The sequence below is a fragment of the Megalobrama amblycephala genome, linkage group LG9 (assembly GCF_018812025.1).
Source record: "Megalobrama amblycephala isolate DHTTF-2021 linkage group LG9, ASM1881202v1, whole genome shotgun sequence".
Lineage (NCBI taxonomy): Eukaryota > Metazoa > Chordata > Actinopteri > Cypriniformes > Xenocyprididae > Megalobrama > Megalobrama amblycephala.
Window position 1 is genome coordinate 19,839,229 of NC_063052.1, and position 20,247 is coordinate 19,859,475.

Here is a 20,247-nt window from a genome sequence, read left to right on the forward strand (position 1 = left end):
ATTCAGGCTGCGTGGCCCCTTTAAATCTCTTGCTCCCTGCCCCCCCAAGCTCTCAACTATAAGTGCAGTTATACAGTTGCATAAACAAAAGTTCACAGCTAATATAACCCTCAAATGGATCTTTACAAGATGTTCGTCAATCATGCATTGATTCCTGTGAGTATGGTATTTGGATGTTTACATTTGATTCTGAATGAGTTTGACGCTATATGCTCTGTGGCTAATGGGCTAATGACACACTGTTGGAGATTTATGAAGAATGAAGTTTGTGCATTATACAGACTGCAAGGGTTTTAAAAAAAAAAAAAAAAAAAAAAAAAGTGGCAACGGCTCATCTCCGAATACAGTAATAAAACGATGGCAACTTTAACAGTACATTAGCAACATGCTAACAAAACATTTAGAAAGACAATTTACAAAATCACATGATTGTCAGTTATTATTGCTCCATCTGCCATTTTTCACCATTGTCCTTGCTTACCTAGTCTGATGATTCAGCTGTGCACAGATCCAGATGTTAAATACTGGCTGCCCTTGTCTAATGCTTTGAACATGGGCTGGCATATGCAAATATTGGGGTCATACATATTAATGACCCCGACTGTTACGCATGTTGAGATTCACCCTGTTTTCCGGAGGTCTTTTAAACAAATGAGATTTATATAAAGGAAGCAATGCAGTTTGAGACTCAACGCATGTCTTTTCCATGTACTGAACTCTTGTTATTCAACTATGCTGAGGTAAATTCAATTTGATTCTAGGGCTCCTTAAAAAAAAAAAAAAAAAAAAAAAAAAATTCAGTATTACTGACACCATTCTACAGTAGTTTCTATAAACCTATTTGTAACTTTAAAAACAAAATGTAAATAAATGCAGGCATTTTGTACACTGAGAAACAGATTTTGCAATAGCCAAGGATTGTCCCAATAAAGCACTAAGTGCTTTAGTTTATTGAAAAAAAGAAAAACAAAGCCATAAGTTAAACAATTTACACTTCAGGTTTGACTTGCACCATCCATATGAACACTTTAAATTCCACCTGCTGGTCAAAAGCTTCCGAGCACCTAAAGAAAGAAACAGGAAATACAATGAGCCATAATACATACAAAGACACAAAGTTCTCATAAGTACTGATCTCAGTCCCATATCCGTTAGTTTCATCCAGCAGTCACTACAAAAAGCTATCATCACTGATCAGGAATCAAATTACACTATCAAAAGCTAATGGCAACTTACCAGCACTTGCACCAGTCATCAGCACCTTAAGAGAGGAAAAACCATTAACACAAACGGACAATACAATGAGCATTAACACATACAAAGACAGTTTTCACAAGCACTGATCTCAGTCCCATATCCGCAAGTTTCATCCAGCAGTCACTATGAAATGGACATCATTGATCAGGAATCAATTACACCATCAAAAGCTAATAGCAACATACCTGCACTTGTGCCACCTTTACCACCAGTCATCAGCACCTTAAAAGAGGAAAAAAAACATTAACACAAACGGGCAATACAATGAGCATTTGCACATACAAAGACAGTTTTCACAAGCACTGATCTCAGTCCCATTTCCGTAAGTTTCATCCAGCAGTCACTATGAAAAGCTATCATCACTGATCAGGAATTAATTACACTAAACAAAAGCTGATAGCAACATACCTGCACTTGTGCCACCATTACCACCAGTCATCAGCACCTTAAGAGAGGAAAAACCATTAACACAAACGGACAATACAATGAGCATTAACGCATACAAAAGACAGTTTTCACAAGCACAGATCTCAGTCCCATATCCGCAAGTTTCATCCAGCAGTCACTATGAAATAGGCATCATCATTGATCAGGAATCAATTACACCATCAAAAGCTAATAGCAACATACCTGCACTTGCACCACCTTTACCACCAGTCATCAGCACCTTTAAGAGGAAAAACTATTAAAACAAGCCACAGAAAACAAAATTGCCATGCAACATCACATCAGCAGCTACTGCTGGATGTTGGACAGTAGAGTGACCTACACAGACACCAGCTGACAGGAGGTCAAAGTCTCCCCATTTATTTAGCACGTAGTTGGACAATCTGGTGCACACTGAGAGCACAGATTCTCAAAACGTGCAAATGGACCATAATGACAATGAACTTGCACACAAACACAAAGCCAAACAAGGACTAAATTATAAAGTAGCAATTAGGGCAGTAAAAGCTGGCTCAGAACATTAATTTGACTGTCATAATAGAGCTACTCTCTCAAAGAGGGCAAGTTTGTAATCATAGCAAACATAACCTAAAACAGAAACCAACCTTTTACAGAAGGTTCACTCAGCCCATCTCAAAGAGCACTATGATGGCAGGACAATTCATCCATCCAAGAACATGGTCATCTTATTTCGCACCATCCAACCTGCATGAAAGATTAACCATTAGGCAGGGCTACACAAAATAGGACATCCATGAAGACACATTTCAGTTGTCCTTTTCCTTAATGTTGCTGAGACAGATACAGGTGAACTGTACAGCGACCGTCGGTAAAAGTGTTGCTATCGGCTCCTGTTTGACCGCGCCTGCTATAGATGAACAAGAGCGACTTCGATCAGGGCCGTGAACAGCGATTTCAATAACACCATTTAAGGTGCTTGAGCCAGCAGCAATTTTTTTTTTTTTTTTTTTAGCTACCAGTTTTATAAATGGGTATTCAATAACCGCTAAAGAAGTTCACATGTAGGTGTACTTCAACTGTACATAAACAGTATTTAAGTTTATAAAATTCAATTTAAATATTAAAGTTAAGCCAATACCTATGCAGTAGTGATTACGGTGGCAATCATACATATATAGCTTGAACTGCAGAAATTTATTAAAAAAAAAAAAAAAAAAAAAAAAAAAGGGGAGACATAAGCCAAATATAGATGCATCTAGAAATAGTAACCACATTATGTATAACGTTGCCAGGTATAAAACTAAGGAAAAAAAAATAACCTAAAATGTCGCTGCTTTGTAAACTATTCTGCATATAACGTCAAATTGTTACTTTAAAAAGTGTAATAAGAACTACAAATAAGTTACAAGTAAGAAATTATAATACTATATTTGAGCCCAACCCTGACCAAAACATTGGTTTTCCCGTTTATTTAGCACAAAGTCAGACAATCCGGTGCACACTGAGGGTGCCTTCACACTGGCAGTTTATTTCAAAATGGGGCACAGTTGGCATGGAAGAACCTGGGTGCGCACATGGGTACCGAACCAGAGACGACCTGACGGAGGTGCACTCGAACTTTGCTGCAGTTCACGCGATTATGAAGTCACCACCGACTCTGGTGCACGCTTGTTCAGGAAGTAAGGTAACCTGCGCATGAGTTTACGCCGATTATAAAAGCATTTACTTAAAACACATGTAAGAGATGGTGATGATTCACCTTGGATCTGAGCAGGAGTTAGCCTGCAGTGCATTCACGCTCTGCTGATAGCCATTCATTTGCCACTCTGATTGCACTAGCGGTCTCCTCAAAACAGGCTGCAAGCAGCGGAAAACCATCCACATGCTACGCGCGCACACATAGTAATCTGCTGCACGTCGCCAAATTTGTTTGTTGACCCGTGTTGCGTTTATCACACGCCATGCACATCTGTAGTGACGGGATGAACGCAAATGCACCAGGGTTCAATAGAATCAATTTGAGCGTCAGACCAACGCTGCAGGGATAATCGCGCTCGGGCTCAGACCACGGCAAACGAGCCCAGTGTGAAAGCCCCAGAGAGTATGGATTCTCAGAAAACATGCAAATGGCCTATAATGACAATGAACTTACAGCGCACTGACCCACAATTAGCATTGTCTCACTTGCAGCACTGCACCTTCTGGAAGACAAAATAAAAACATTAAAGCCAAACAAGGTCTAAATTATAACTGAGCAGTTAGGGCAGTTAAAGCTGGCTCAGAACGTTAACTTGATTGTCATAATAGAGCTGCTCTCTCAGAGAGGGCAAGTTTGTCATCATAGCCAACATGAAAACGGAAAGCCTAAAACAGAAACAAACCTTTTACCTTTCACTCAGCTTATCTCAGAGCATTATGATGGCAGGACATTTCATCCATCCGAGAACATGGTCATGTTATTTTGCACCATCCAACCTGCATGGAAAAAGTAACTGTTAGGTAGGGCTACACAAAATAGGACATCCATGAAGACACGTTTCGGTTGTTCTTTTCCTCAATGTTGCTGAGACAGATACAAGTGAACTGTACAGCGACCGTCGGTAAAAGTGTTGCTATAGGCTCCTGTTTGACCGCGCCTGCTATAGATGAACAAGAGCGGCTTCGATCAGGGCCGTGAACAGCGATTTCAATAACACCATCATTTAAGGTGCTTGAGCCAGCGGCAATTTCAGCTGCAAGTTTAGTTTAAGTAGGACTCGATAACCGCTAGAGAATAAGTTCTCACATGTAGTGTATTTCAACTGTATATAAAACCATATTAAAGTTAAACCAGTAACGTTACCTATGCAGTAGTGATTGCAGTGGAACCACGTGGAGAAAGAATATATCATGACTTGCACGAACTTACAGGCGAACAATAACGAGATAGATATAGGCCAAGTATGGCTGTATCTAGGAATAGTAACGTATAAGAAATGTATTAACCGCCATTAGGTATAAACTTCCCAGGTATAAAACTAACGTACAAATATAGCCTAAAATGGCGCCGCGTTGTAAACTATTCTGCAAATAACGTTGCACTGAGTAAAAAAAACAAATTGTAAGCGACATCAAATCCACAAATGTGACTTATAAGAAATTGTAAAACTAATTAATTCGAGTCAAACCCTGACCGCGCTGTTTCGCACTAAATTCTGATTACTTCGAAACATCAAAATATTCAACGATGAACTCCAATAATTCACAACCAAAACAGTAGTATGATAACCAAACAAACTTTTTTTGAAAACTAGCTACTGAAATATACTACACCATTTTCGATGTTTCAGGATTGAAGAGAACTCACCTCCATTCTTTGAGAAAGTGAAAAGAAGGAAGTTGAGAATGTGACGCGTTATTTTATACAGAGAAACTTAACGCTGATTGGTGAACGGGCTCACCGCTGATTGGTTGAATGAGGTGGCTCGCTCGCAAAGCTTGATGGGATTTGTATTTCTGATTCTGAAATAAAAGAAGTTTTTTTTTTTTTTTTTGACATAATAGGCCATTTTAATAACTGAAGACTTTTTTTATTTAACCAACTGGATGTTTTTATTGTGAAATATATTTATATTTAAAAATATATGTATATAAAACTAAGTAATAAAATCATTCTCATGTTGCATGTTGTTGTTAAAATCGTGCTCTAACAAGAACTTGCTTTTACACAACTACTAAATACTATGATCTTAGCTCAAATAAACTATGCAGTTAAAAAAAAAAATCATATTAAACTAGGCTACTAATTCTATTTGTTTACAGATTATACCATACATGAATTTATAGCGAGAGAATCCGTGACAAGAAGTGGGATACGCTACCGGTCAGATGATTAAGATAGTCTCAGTGAGCGCTTTATCTTCTTTTCTTTTTAAATTACAGGCTAATTACAAGCATATTTTGGGTCCATGTGCTTCTTGAGTTGTTTGAGGAATCCCCCCGCGGCTGCCTCAGTGTCACTATTTCAGCACCACGGACAGAGCCTGTACAGCCTCCGCTTGGACCGAGGCAAGATCACCGGCTAACAATCTTCACTAACCAGTAACCACAAATACAAATGTATATGCAAAAAAAAAAAAAAAAAAAAAAAAAAGTGGCTATTTGGCCTAAGATTGTACTTCCTTAATAAAATAATGTTTTAATAAAAAATATCCTTGCAATATATTTGGTATGAATTATTTACTCCGAGTATTATTAAATATATATGAAATTGATTATTGAACACGGGTGCTTTTATCATATTGCTATTTTATACAGGCAATAAACCGCGAGGTCTTGAGTTACAGGGACTTTACCCTTCACTCTGATTCACATCCTGTTTACTCGTAGTAAAATCATTGTATCGCACTGTTTTCGTGGCTTATTGGTTTATGAGAACGAATATTATATAAACTTATAAATACAGGCGTAGTATGCCTGTTTATTAGCAACATTATATAATAATGTGTAAGGAAAAACGCTTACGTCGCAAAGCAGGTTTCGCTTCCTCCAGTCCTCAAATGAAAGTAATTCAGCTCATTTGCTGTAGTTACACATTAGTTAGAACTGAGATGTGAGAATGAGTGCATCACATGACTGCAGCACATCCACCTCACCGCCCCCGCCGCTCCGCTCCATACACTCAATGTAAACACCGTTAGCGCTACTGCTTTGTCTTTGAGCCTGTGGCTGGAGCTCCCGACTCGCCATGCCATGGATATTTTATGGCAATACCAGTTCAGGATCATTTTGCTGGGGGACTCGACGGTGGGCAAATCATCTTTGCTCAAGAGGTTCACGGATGGCATATACAGCGATGTAGCGGATCCTACGGTCGGTGTGGATTTCTACGCCCGTTCACTAGACATCGAACCCGGGGTTAAAATTAAACTACAGCTATGGGATACCGCCGGACAAGAGAGATTCAGGTTAGTGCTCTATGTATTATTATTATTGTTATTATAATTATTATTATGTTCTGTCTGCTGGCTATGTCTCCGTGCACAGTGATATGGAATGAATGCGTAGCCTACATCACTATATGATTTTATCACACATAATGACGACAAGTATCTATGCTTTTGCGATGTCATTGGTTGTGTAATATTGTGTAGAGCAAGGTTATGTTCTAGGTTAGTCCTTTATATCAGTATTTTTACTGTAATATATCATTCTACCTTTATATGTCTGTTATATCATTTACCTGGTGGGTTCCGTGTAATACAGTTCAGCTAGACATTCACAGGCCTACCAGACTGTTTATGAATGAGTTAAACTGGCTCATCTCATTGATTTATATTTTAATGTCATATGCCTCACCTGTTTGGATTCATTACTGAGCATGTTTGGTTTAGTACTGTCACTGGGCTCAGATCCTGATGTCTCTGATCAGCTTGCCCTATTTTTGAAGCACCACTTGCCTTCAGGGAAGCACAAACATCCACCCTCAATGCTTTAAAGGACCATTCATGATATTTAAAAATCAACCACCACAAAAGCCTTTCTTGTTTTTATAAATGTATTCTGAATGATCAGACTCCCCACTTGATTTCCATACAATATCATGGAACACTCTATGCACAAATGGACACACAGGTTCTCTGCTTAACATCCTTTCAGGTATATGATCAATTAGCATTAAATGTATAATTACAATATTTTAGTACACCAGGCCAATTGGGCTCAGAGCTCAAGAGCTTCTGAATGTCCATCTGACAGACACCTACAAAAACCTGACAGAAACAAGCAACTGCAGATGCAAGATTTATATAGACTAGAAAGTCACACTGCTTGAATGTGTGCCATTGCCACACAGTGAAAAGTGGAATAGACAATTGAAATTAGGACAAAGAAATAAAATACATTTCTAGCCTCAGCGCCTCACTGAACACCCATTTTGCAGTTTTAAAGGGTTAGTTCACCCAAAAATGAAATTTCTGTCATTAATTACTCACCCTTGTGTTGTTTCCCACCCATAATACTTTCGTTCATCTTCAGAACACAAATTAAGATATTTTTGATGAAATCCGAGAGGTATATGACTCATCCATAGACAGCAATATAATCACCACTTTCAAGGTCCAGAAAGGTACTAAAGGCATTGTTAAAACTGTCGACGTGACTGCAGTGGTTCGAACTTAATTTTATGGAGTAAGAGAATACTTTTTGTGCGCAAAACAAAACAAAAAATAACGACTTTATTCAACAATATCTTCTCTTCTGTGTCATTCTCATACGTTTTTTACTTCCAGTGCTTCCAGGTTCTACGTCAGAATGCTGGCTCTGGCCGGCTGGCCAACTCCTGCGTCAGCATCACACGCTGCTCACGTGATCAGCTTTGGCCAATACTGAGCCGGCATTTGGTTGTAAACACGGAAGCCTTCACTGTGCTTACTGCGGCAACTATGTAAGGACAATGACAGGGAAGAGAAGAGATTGTTGAATAAAGTGTTTTTATGTTTTGTTTTTGCGCACAAAAAGTATTCTTGTCTCTTCATAAAATTAAGGTTGAACCAATGCGGTCACATCGACTGTTTTAGCAATGTCTTTAGTACCTTTCTGGACCTTAAAAAGTGGTGATTATATTGCTGTCTATGGACGAGTCATATACCACTCGGATTTCATCAAAAATATCTTCATTTGTGTTCCAAGGTCTTACGGGTGTGAAATGACATGAGGGTGAGTAATTAATGACAGAAATTTCATTTTTGGGTGAACTATCCCTTTAAAGCTATATGCTAGTCCTGATACGATTTTGTGTCTTGTGTAAGGGATTATTCCAATAGTGAATTTTTGTAAATGTAACTTTGATGTAACTTATAAATTACTTGATTTTTCATATTAATTGATTTTTCAACTATTTTCTGTTATTTGGATATTACATCTTGCAAAATCCATCCTTCAATATGAATATGCAAAATCCATCCTTCAATTCAGATGGGCTATAAGTTAAATATATTATACAATGAATTAAACCATTAAACCTCAATGGTTTCTGGTTTCAGATGTATCACCGGGTATTTCTTATGATGTATCAGGTTAAATGATTAAAGTAACGCACTGGGTATTAAAGGAACATTCTGGGTTCTATATATATATATATATATATATATATATATATATATATATATATATATATATATATATATATATATATATATAAGCAATAAGGTACTCGCTGTATTGTGAATACAAATATTAAAGCCAAAAATATATATCAATGCAATTTTCATGAAGTAAACTTTCAATAAAAGCCTTCCCTCCACCAGAAAAAAATAGTCCCTGACCGTGAACAGCAACAGAAGTTACAGTATTACGCCATTAGATGGTGGCAAAGACTGTCTTTATGAGTGTGTCAGTCAGTACCGAAGACTTTTACATTGAAAAGACTGAATTGTTGTGAACACGGAACAAGACGCAACTGACAAATGCTTTGACTAGCGCCATCAGTCACGGGAAAACCCCTTAACTGTTAAAAGGACAAGATAATACATCGGGCATTTAAACAGTTTTTATATTATGAACTGATGCAAAAACTTGGGAAAATGAGATCCAGGCAGTAGATAAAGTTGATGAAAAATTATTTATTCATTACAATTAAATTTAGCCTCACACGCAACTTTAATCGATAATGAAAATACTTAATAAAACCAAAAGGTAAAATAACCATCATAAAGGAGTAGTCAATAGTTAATAATAAATTTAGAGTATTGTATCTAATAGATGAAAATCAAAAAGAATTAAAACATTAAGACATTTGCAGATAAGAGAGAAGAAGCAGAAGCCCAGGAGAGCAGAGGAGAGAAGAAGCTAAATTATCAATAACTCAGTCCATATTATACCATGAGAATACAGGGAAATTCCCAACCCACTCAAACTGATGTTTTTGTCAAAATGAAAAAGGTTAATTTCACCCATTACGTCGTCCACTGGTCCAGTGTCAAAAATAGTTGTTTTAACCCTTAGGGAATTTTGCAAATCAACATATTTTGATCAGATTCAATTGAGCAATTAATTCTGAAAAACATCACTTCTGCAGTACTTGGCAGGCGTCCAATATCTAACCACAAACGTGTCAGCGTGACCTGTCACACTGGACCACTTAAAGAACAACGGAACATAACAAGCATACTCTTAAATATAAAATAAGAATAACCATAAGGGTACAATAACAAGTAAATACTTGAAAATATGATAAGAATTAATATATATAAAGTATGAGTACATAAATATATGAAATCAAAAGTGAAACTGATAAATCATAAGCCATAAACGATTAACATAAATATTAATAAAAATGCATGAATATGAATATGGACCATTTCGGATCCACCAGAACATAGGACTGAACTGAAGGAAAATGCTAAATCTGAATGCAGGTAATAAACTCCCCCAATCAATCTCTTTCTCACACTCTTCTAGTTCTACATAATACAGTAAGCTTGGATTCAGTTTACAGTTGCTAATAATAATAAATACACAGCTATTGACCAATCAGAATCAAGAACAGGAACTAACCGTTTTATATATATATGTGTATATGGTGGCTAATTTGCATGAATTTTTATGATCCCATTCATACTTTTTTTCTACATATGCCCCACTGATAGTTAGATGTAGGGGTGGAAATTATTTGATGTATCTATGTAATCATGAGCCTTGAAAATATCATCTTCTTCTTCCCCTCAGGTCCATCACTACTTCCTACTATCGCAACTCTGTTGGCGGGCTCTTAGTCTTTGACCTGACGAACAGGAAGACCTTCGATCACGTGCGGGAATGGCACCGAGAAGTCAGCGAGCACATCCTGCCTCATCACATGGTCTACATCCTGATCGGCCACAAGAGCGACTTGAGCCGCGACCGCAAGGTGACACGGGACGAAGCGGAACAGCTGGCGGCCGAACTCGGCATTCGCTACGTGGAAACTTCAGCCAAGTGCAACAGCAATGTGGAACGTGCTTTCGAGCTGCTCACACGGGACATCTATGAGCTGATGAAGATGGGTGAGATCTCCACTCGTGATGGCTGGGACGGGGTCAAGAGTGGCCTCACCGCTAAAGTTCTTTATCCAGCCGAGGAGGAAGCGGAGCGAGAAAAGAGCTGCAACTGCTGACTTCCACAATCCACCTGTAATTGCTCACCTGTATATCAGTTGGTTGTTGCTCACCTCGGCTTTCACTAATGTGTCGCATCATGGTCACTGCCTCAGGGCCTGGACCGCTGCACTTACCTTGTTGTTGCTGTCTGAGGTTGATGGTACAAGCCACTCAAAAGTGTTTAGTATCTAGGCTTGCATGGAGAGGTACTGCTTCATATTGTTGGAATTCACCCCATGTTTTGACGTTTGCAGCAATCTTGTGGATAAAGTGTGGATAAACATTTTTACATTCTAGTTTGAACTGTATGTCTCATTGTACTTCACATAGTCTGGAGATATTAAGGTTTATTTGGCTTGTTCCTTTCCCTTTAACCATTATTACTGTGGTACCATTACCATTTAGAAAAACATCTAGTGATTACGATCTACAATGTCCATTCACTTAAAGATTTAAAGACCCCATAAAATGGCTTGACAACATGGTTTTCTTTCCTGTGTTGACATATTTCTTATTGAAGCAGGTAGTTGGAGCTGGACAATAGCTTGTCCTTAAAAATACCCATTAGCTTTTAGCTTATGTTAGTGCTGTGAACCATAATTTGCTACTTCCTATTGCTAGTCAGTTGGCAGGTGGTATTAGGAGAAGAACAACTGAGAGCATTTGACTAGGAAAATGTGTCATCAAAACGTTTGATCCGTTTCCCTAGTAGCAGTAAATCATTTTCCCCAGTATATTTTTGTCTTTTAAATGTTTTTAGGAGTGCACATAGCATATATATGCCTTTAAAGCAAGAGACCTGGACTGAAAGCCACAAAACTCCCATTTTGGTTTTCTGGATTCTTCGGTTAAGATGAATTTGAGACAGTGAGGACAGTTGTTGGCTGGTAGACATCATTTAAACCTCCTTTATAACTGATTGCTGGATTTGTAATTTTACACATTAAAATTCTGATCCATTTTTATTCCACTTTGTTTGTAACAGCCCAATTTCTGCATACATTATTATGTGCACAAAGCCAAAATACTTTACTGTAATAGATCAGGAAATAATCGCCAATGCAGCATATTTTAAATTGTTTATGGATAAATACATAATATTTTGTCAAATCTGTTGATGTAGTATTCATTCTCTAAAAGCATATAACGTAATCATATCTCATTCTAAAACCTAGTGATCTACCCATCTTGACAGCATTGTAGTGCATCATAGATGAATTCCTAACACAAAGACTGTTTTGGCAACATCACGTGTATCATCCAAGATTAAGTCAAAAGAAATGTTGATTATGAATATATCTCATTCAATACTAAAAAATATCAATCTAATTAAATGGACTATCCCACCCCAAATTTGTGTGTGCTATGTATGTTTGTGCTTTTTACTATCCAATACCAATAGCTCAGCAACACGCTATCAAGTGTACAAATTGCTACTTATGTATAGCATTTCAAAGCAGCCACTTATAAGGTTCCATTGGTTAGCATGTCGCCTTAACCCCAAAGTATCAACTTTACAATATGAATAGCGTATGCAGAAACACATAACCTTTCAAAATATACTTCATATGTAGCGTGATAGCGCGAACACAGGCGCTTGACAAATTTCATCCTTGTTCAGTGTCTGCACGATTTCTCTCCAAAAGTTATGAGCGAAACAAATTTCTTCGTACTCGAATTTGTAGTTTGTATTATAATTGCGGGTGTCTATCCCCCAGATTTATTCAGTGAAATGTAATTTAAGTTGGTCCAACTTAATTTGATCAAATACAGCTTAAATGAAATGGATATATTTATATTTTTATGCTTGCCCAACTCAGTCTAAAACATTTAATTGAAAAATAAATTATTAGGTAGAAATGATTCCAATTTTGTTCCCCCTATATAGAGAAAATAGACAAAACTTGGTTGAGGTGTTTTTTTTTTTTTTTTTTAAAGTCAGGTATAAACAGTTATTTACTGTTTATAATATCCATAGCTGTCAAAACATTTAATAGATAAATAAACATCTGCTGTATGTTAATGAGTTATTGTATTTAGAACATTGAAATTTTATGTTTACATAATCATTTAGCAGATGCTTTTATCCAAAATAACTTACAAATAAGGAATAGAACAAGTGATCGATCTTAAGGAGCACAAGAAATTCTACAAATACAAACATTCAAACATTGTTCAGAATAGTACAAGCTAGAACAGAGAGGGATTTGATAGTGAAAGCATAGATGAGATTTTTTTTTAAGAATCAGAAGGATGCCATTAAGTGCTCATGGAAGAGATGAGTTATCAGCCGTCCGGATAGAGGGTTAGGAAGATTGCACATGTTGGAAGTCCAGCCATAAGAGCATTGCAATAGTCCAGTCAGGAAATGACAAGGGCCTAAGCGGGAAGTTTTGTCGCATGCTCCGTTAGGAATGGCCAGATCTTTCTGGTGTTGTGCACTGCAAACTTGGATGACTATGCTGTCTTTGTAATGTGGTCTCTTGAATGTTAGATGGTCATCAAAGATTACCAAAAGATTTTTTGACGTATCAAAATGGAATTATTGTTGATGAGCCTAGCTGTATGGTGAAATTATGCTGAGTGGCTGAGAAGACGTAAGGTACTGTCTTTGCTAGATTGAGTTGCAGGTGATGTACTTTCATACATGCTGAGATGTCCACCGGGCAGTACAAGAAATTAAATTAAAAGTAAAGCTGTGTGTTATCAGCATAGCAATTAAGGGTAGGAGAATATATGTGTCTGTATAGAAGGTCCCGGTAATGTATATGAATATATGGAGAAGAGGAGGGGTCCTAGCACTGACCCTTCAGGTACCCCCATGACTAGTTGATGTGCTTTAGATTCCTCTCCTCCCCAGGCAACTTTGAAAGACCAACCTATGAGGTAAGATTTGAATCAGCAAAGTGCAGAAAATATTGAACAAATATGACTTACTATCACTAGAAGGTTGTCACATTGATATTCAGTGATTCCACAATGATGTTCATCAAGCTTTTAAAGTCCCTTAAGACAAGTCATTTCACTCGGCGGCCATCTTTGAAACGCCTCTCGGGCATTCAAGTGCAGCTCCTATTTCTTTGAATAGGGAAACATCAAATTATCCAAAGCTGTTTGCCAAGCTTTCAATTAAATTTCGTATTTGAAATCACCAATGAAATCTGACAACAACTGTCTCATAAATTTTGTTTCTAAACGCTAGAATCATGACAAAAACTGTATTTTTCAGGCTGGATGCGCATGCGCAGTCCTAAATGCGCGTCTCTTGTGCCTCATTTCGGAGGCGCGCGTCTGACTGTTTCTATAGGAACCGGGGCTTCTAACGGCCGCTGCAGTGACGCGATGACTTTACCAATCGGCGATTGGCTCTTATTTATAAGACATATTGCGCGTTGCACTTTCTCCCATTCAAAATAATGCGAGTGACGCGTCTTGTGAAATCAGATGCTTTTGTTTACATTTTTATAGTTATCATTCTTGGTGTCAGTGGGCCTTTACACTAGACCCAAGCCATATCTTCAGACCAGAATATCATACAGACTTGCAGGTGGGCATACTTTAAAATAACTGTATAGCAATGCCTTGGCATCCACCCACAAGCACCACTAAAATTCTAGTTTTGTCTACTTGTATGGAGGTTGAATTCACCAACACCAGGATCGTGTCTCAGGCACTGACTGTATATGAAACAATAGTCTCTGAGTAATGAAGACCGTGTGCTACTTCAGATCAGTGCAGAGGTACAGATATAAGACCCTCATATCAGACACTCTTTATTTCACCAGCATGTCAGCAAGACTTCAGTTATGCCTGCTGTAAAGAGATTTTGCATGCAGCAAAGCTGAGCGTCTTAGCTCCATCATGTGCCGACGGCTTTACTGGGTGTGTTTGTATGTACATTTCTGTATGGCTAAATTTATTGTAAATAGCAGGGTGCAATGTACTTAAATGTCAGGTGAGGCTTTGATGGAAGCTAAAAGGTTTGTGGCTTAACCGCAGGTCAATGTAACATCTCCTTTCATACCACACATACAGTATGTAATTATAAAAGCTATATGAAAGAGTATGGGAAAGTCTGCTTTGGGCCAGCAGAACATCAAAATACTACTGAACACACTGATTTTACAGATCAAGTATGAAAGTCTCCCATACATGATCTTCTATGTAATATGTTGGTATTTAAACGTAGTTGATCATATACATTTTGAAGACCTCCCCTCAAATGCACAGAAAAATAGGAAGAAAAAATGTCAGATTTGGTTCCTTTTGAATCACATGCTGTAGGACAATCAGGTTTCTGTGCTCATTTACAGTGAAATGAGTAAATTACGAAATCCATTTAAAGTTGTAATTGTAATATTGACACATTCAAGGGTGTCTTTTCTCATCCAGCATTAAAACTTATGAAACACTGGGTTTATTTTGTTATTTTCGTAATAAAGTGTAATAATATATGCTGTAAAAATTGCTTTTTTGAGACATTGCAATGGCTGATTTTATGTTTATTGGAATGGGAAATCAGATTGGATTTCGAAGCACCAAGAACACAAAGGACTGTGGACAAATTACTGACCAATCTGCTAAATGTGAACAATTTAAAAAAAGTTGGGAGCTGTGGAGTTTACATGAATGGAAAATGATGGTGAAGAGAGATATATGTTAATATGCTGAGAACGAGGTTAAGGTTACATTTACCAACACAGTTCACACATGAAAATAGCCAAATGCAATGTGAAAAGCCTTGTGGAATCACTTTCTGAACATGATATTTCAAATTCCAATGAGTTGAGTCAATTAGGTTCTTCTACATTAGTAATATTTAAAGGAGTGTGTATGTATACATATATAAATATTCAAAAAATTGACTCAATGGACCGAAATATGTGACCACACTGCTGTTGTGTTGTGGCCACTGAATGGTTTTGCACAATTTGACAACTAGTTTCTATGGTAACTGCATTAATTAAATATGTAAGCATGCCATATTTAACTGCACATTGCTCCTCACTATTTCACAGATAAATGCATTTTTAATGTATACCACAAATCTTTCAAAATGGTGGTGCCAAATACTTTTTACACGCCCCCTTGTGGTCAGCTCTATGACTTCATTTTTAGAAAATGGGTTGCAGTGAAATAAATCACAGTGTAAATGAAATACGATAATTGTGAATTATAGATAGAGAATAGGACATTTTAGAATAAGAGCAGGACTTTCATTAGTCACCCACTATCAGCCACTCACTGTTAATTCTGTTCATATAAACATGTCTGTACATGCCTTTAGGGGCTCATCAGTGGTGTGGATGAGCAGAGTAAAATGTAAATTTTAAATGTTAAATCAACTGTAATGAATGCTAAAGCCAATGGTAATGATGTACATCAAGCTTTGGGCATTGTAAACTGTCAATATATTTGCATTGTGATTTGGTAATTATATAAGATTCATTATGTTTAAATAAAATTAGCATTAAGTTCTGTGTTCTCATAATCTCTTGCAGTTTTTTTTTACCATTCTGAAAATGTACCATTTGTATATGTGGACTTTTCAGTTTTTCTTTCTGCAGGTTACATTGTTGAACCAGTGGCAGAAAATGAAGTAGGTCTTCTCAATTCACATACTTCTTTACAGGCTGTATCTAAAATCGCATCCTATATGCTTATTCACTATTCCCTACACTACTCCACTAATGTAGTCCACTGAATGAGTGAATGTAAACGAGTGAGCGATTGAATGAGTGCACACAGTATGTACACTATGATTTCAGACACTACTACAAATTAATGCCTCCACAAATAATAGGGAATAGGGGCGAATACAGACACATCCATCTGTTTAACCAATTCATTCAATTAGGGGTGTTCAGTTCCAGGTTTTTCAGAGTCGACTCCAACTCCCACCACTGACTCCATTTACTTTACATCAAAAAGGGCCAGGAATGAGATTGCAGTCATTACACACTTTTTTTTTTAATTCCCCTACACAAAGCTTTCAATTACCCTTATTAAAACAACACACTTTTAGTATGACCGTCCAAGTTAGTCCAATTTAGGCAGCAGCTCCTCTCTGCAGAACATGACATCCAGGGGGTGGAGATGGGTAAGTTTAGGGATCAGAAGGTGGAGACGGGTAGGCTTAGGGATGTTTAAAGTGGGTGGAGTTGGATCCAGATCCAAGGGGTGGAGACATGTAGGTTTAGGGATGTTTAAAGTGGGAGGAGTTGGATCCAGATCCAGGGGGAGGAGATGGGTAAGTTTAGGGATCAGGGGGTAGAGACGGGTAGGCTTAGGGATGTTTAAAGTGGGAGGAGTTGGATCCAGATCCAGGGGGTGGAGACATGTAGGTTTAGGGATGTTTAAAGTGGGAGGAGTTGGATCCAGATCCAGGGGGTGGAGACCGGGTGTGTCTCATACGTCCTGAAAAGTGAAGCTGTGGGCTCTTTGATTGCCCCCTGGTGGCTGGATGCAGTACAGGTCATAAACCCCGCCCTCTCAATGCAGTCGAATGAGACTTCAGTGAAAACTTAAAAATAAATTCTGCTTCAAATAAAACTTTCTGAAAGATGGTTTTGGTCATTTAAGGTAGTTGTTATCACGCTGATATATATTCAATTGTTCGTTTTTGTGATGATTTAGATTTTAGCTAGCAATTTGATGCTATAAAAACGGGGCGTGTCGTCATGATTCGAAGTTGATTGACAGCTTGTCTGAGGACTGTCGGAGCTTCGAGGGGAGATTGAAGATGTATTAACTGTTAATTTTCGATTTCTTTGTTATTTAACACCAACAAAATGAGTTGTTCAGCAGTAAACTGTACTAACTGACCTACAGGATCTGACGGATCACTGAACTTTTTTTCTGTAACATTAAATGTGGGCGTTATAAGCTAATTAATAAATGTTATTAGTTAAGATAACACACCTAATGTTAACCATGTCGGGAAAAAGCAGGTGATCGTTATCTGGCAGTTACTTATTATTTTTATGGGTATAAAATAATAATTAGCTGGACAAAACTAATGATAGTCTACTCTAATTACAGCAATCGATCTCCTGTAACGTTAGTTGAACTTGATTTAAAATGGCAGGACCGTTTCTGACGATCTAGAGTTGTTTCTAGTGGCATATTATATTGAGTTTATCTACTGAATTTGCTGTCTCAAAAATATTATTGCTCTAGAAACAGAATAGCCTATTATTTTATAGGTAGAATTTTAAATTGTGTATAATTTTTATAGTCTATTTAAAATACATGAATGATGACGCAGTCGTCTGGGCGGAAGTTTGATACAGCGGCTCCGCCTCCGGTTCCACGGACGATACCTTCTGCGCATGCCCAGGTTGCAAACTTTTTTTTTTATGATGTTTTTGCGTAACATGTCAGCGCCTATCGTCAGCCATTTTGGCCTCAGTTCATTACAATGGAAGGAAGCGGCGTCGCGTCGTCCATCTTTTTTTACAGTCTATGGTGGAGACATGTAAGTTTAAGGATATTTAAAGTGGGAGGAGTTGGATCCAGATCCAAGAGGTGGAGATGGGTAGGCTTAGGGTTATGTCAAGTGGGAATAGCTGGATCTGGATCCGGATCCAACCTCGCCCCCTGGATCTCATGTTCTGCAGTGAAGATCATCTAAATTTAGAGATGACATTATATCGAAATGATGAGTAGCTCTCAATGTTGTCACCTACCTGTTGCCGATACCTGATTTTACAGAGAGAAAAGTCATGAGAAACAACCGTCGAATATTATGTCTTTTATCCAAAGATGCTTTTATCCAAAGTGACTTACAAATGAGGAATCTTTATGATTCATCGTAAAGAGGCAAATAAACAGAAGTGCTCACAATACAAGTTTCAGACATTGCTTAGAGTAGCATAAACTAGAATAGGGGAGGATTAAAGGTCCCGTTTTTCGTGGTTTTTTGAAGCTTTGATTGTGTTTATAGTGTGCAATATAACATGTGTTCATGTTTCGCGTGTAAAAAAACACAGTATTTTTCACATAATTTACTTATCGGTATACCGCTGTTTCCACTGTCATAAAAACGGGCTGATGACTTCCTTGTTCTATGAAGTCCCTCCTTCAGAAATATGTAACGAGTTCTGATTGTGCCAGCGGTTCCTGTGTTGTGATTCGACAGCAGCTTAGCAAACCTTGCCCGGAAAGGTCACGCCTCTTACCAGTGGAGATGCATGCGCTCAGTGTTATTGTAAACATGTCTTAATTTTACCCTATCAATTTGAGCCGGAATCAGACCCAGTGATTGGACTGCGGGATGAAAATAACAGCATTTCGACGACATGGCGACAAACACACTCTACAAACGCAACTCTTGTGTATTCCTGTGGGCGGAGGTTAGTCAAAAAACTGTTTTAGTGACGTCATTAAAGAAGGAAGTAGAGGGATGTAGTCCAAACTGGCCGTTCAATGTAGGCGACTTCTGTTAAATAAAATATCTCGCTTGGCATTGAACTTTGAGCTTTAAAATTTTACAGATTTTATTTATACTCTAACAACAACATTACACACTAACTAAAGTTTGAAACATGGGCTCACGAAGAACGGGACCTTTAAAGGAAAGTGAAATCATCTTTTTTTAAATGATTAAGTGATAGGTTAAGTGCTCACGGAAGAGATGTGTTTTCAGCTGTCTTATTGATTATGAACACATTGGATTAATAGCATAACATCAAACTACAAAGCTGGCATGGAAGTATGTATAAAGTCAATATGACTGTTATTTATTTCTAAGCTACATGTAGGATAAAAGTATGTGACAAAGTTGTTTCTGCAACATGGTGTAATACATCAGTGTCTGAATTCCTCACTTCATCTTGGTAAGATATAAGTCAACATCTAAACTGTGAAATGAATTCTGAGATAGGCTAGGCTGCGAAGGATCCATCCGTTAGCTACGTCCCAATTTAGAGGCTGCATCCTTCGAAATCTGCATTTCGAAGGGTGATTGTGCTACCGCAGCACAACAATGGCTGTCCCAATTCGAAGGCTCCTTCAAATGCGTCCTTCATTTCACAGGCAATGAAGGATACAAGGGATGGATCCTTCACACACTCACATCCCCCAAGCTGTCTTACCTAGTTACTCGATAAAAACACATTCTCAAAACTTACGTTTTCCCTATGGTTGTGTGAATTGTAAATTGTGTGAAAAAGTATTTTACACAAAAATCGAAAACCCCTTTATAAAACCCCATAGGAAAATCTTGAAAGGAACCAGCGGCGAATTAGGCACCGTTTACACTAGTGCAGTTTCGTTTTAAAATGAAAACGATCCTGGTCTACACTGGCGTTTCCACAGTTTTAGAAATGATCTCAGTTAACACTACACAACCGAAAACGCATGTCACATGACCGTTCATGCACACTGGGCATGCGCGTACAAGCGTAAACAGTTGCCACTTGCGCATGCTGCAGTATTAAAAAAATGCTGAGTTTAAGTGCACAAT

General features: G+C 37.9%; 1 protein-coding gene, 1 long non-coding RNA gene and 8 other non-coding genes across 14 annotated transcripts; 1 reads left to right on the forward strand and 9 right to left on the reverse strand.

Annotated features, from left to right (window-relative positions):
* Positions 1-918: 918 nt before the first annotated feature.
* On the reverse strand, positions 919-6,192 carry LOC125275247. 5 transcript variants are annotated; one of them, XR_007186412.1, is made up of 9 exons: positions 6,169-6,192; positions 4,054-4,140; positions 3,818-3,866; positions 2,310-2,409; positions 1,888-1,924; positions 1,666-1,702; positions 1,443-1,479; positions 1,237-1,261; positions 919-1,064 (listed from the first exon to the last, which is right to left on the reverse strand). It is a non-coding gene; the product is annotated as an uncharacterized LOC125275247 (long non-coding RNA). The 5 variants fall into 5 exon arrangements; XR_007186411.1 differs by lacking the exon at positions 6,169-6,192 and adding an exon at positions 5,526-5,549; XR_007186408.1 differs by lacking the exon at positions 6,169-6,192 and adding an exon at positions 5,012-5,112.
* Positions 1,129-1,199, reverse strand: LOC125276336. The gene has a single exon (XR_007186655.1). It is a non-coding gene; the product is annotated as a small nucleolar RNA SNORD99 (small nucleolar RNA).
* On the reverse strand, positions 1,338-1,406 carry LOC125276337. The gene has a single exon (XR_007186656.1). It is a non-coding gene; the product is annotated as a small nucleolar RNA SNORD99 (small nucleolar RNA).
* Positions 1,558-1,628, reverse strand: LOC125276338. Its single transcript, XR_007186657.1, has one exon. It is a non-coding gene; the product is annotated as a small nucleolar RNA SNORD99 (small nucleolar RNA).
* LOC125276335 lies at positions 1,780-1,851 on the reverse strand. The gene has a single exon (XR_007186654.1). It is a non-coding gene; the product is annotated as a small nucleolar RNA SNORD99 (small nucleolar RNA).
* On the reverse strand, positions 2,211-2,287 carry LOC125276311. Its single transcript, XR_007186631.1, has one exon. It is a non-coding gene; the product is annotated as a small nucleolar RNA SNORD103/SNORD85 (small nucleolar RNA).
* LOC125276313 lies at positions 2,474-2,609 on the reverse strand. The gene has a single exon (XR_007186633.1). It is a non-coding gene; the product is annotated as a small nucleolar RNA SNORA16B/SNORA16A family (small nucleolar RNA).
* Positions 3,938-4,014, reverse strand: LOC125276310. Its single transcript, XR_007186630.1, has one exon. It is a non-coding gene; the product is annotated as a small nucleolar RNA SNORD103/SNORD85 (small nucleolar RNA).
* Positions 4,206-4,341, reverse strand: LOC125276312. Its single transcript, XR_007186632.1, has one exon. It is a non-coding gene; the product is annotated as a small nucleolar RNA SNORA16B/SNORA16A family (small nucleolar RNA).
* On the forward strand, positions 6,182-12,724 carry rab42a (RAB42, member RAS oncogene family a). Its single transcript, XM_048202029.1, has 2 exons — positions 6,182-6,611; positions 10,372-12,724. Exons 1-2 carry the CDS (start codon positions 6,397-6,399, stop codon positions 10,796-10,798), a joined length of 642 nt encoding a protein of 213 aa, XP_048057986.1. The 5' UTR covers positions 6,182-6,396; the 3' UTR covers positions 10,799-12,724.
* The last annotated feature ends 7,523 nt before the right edge of the window (positions 12,725-20,247 follow it).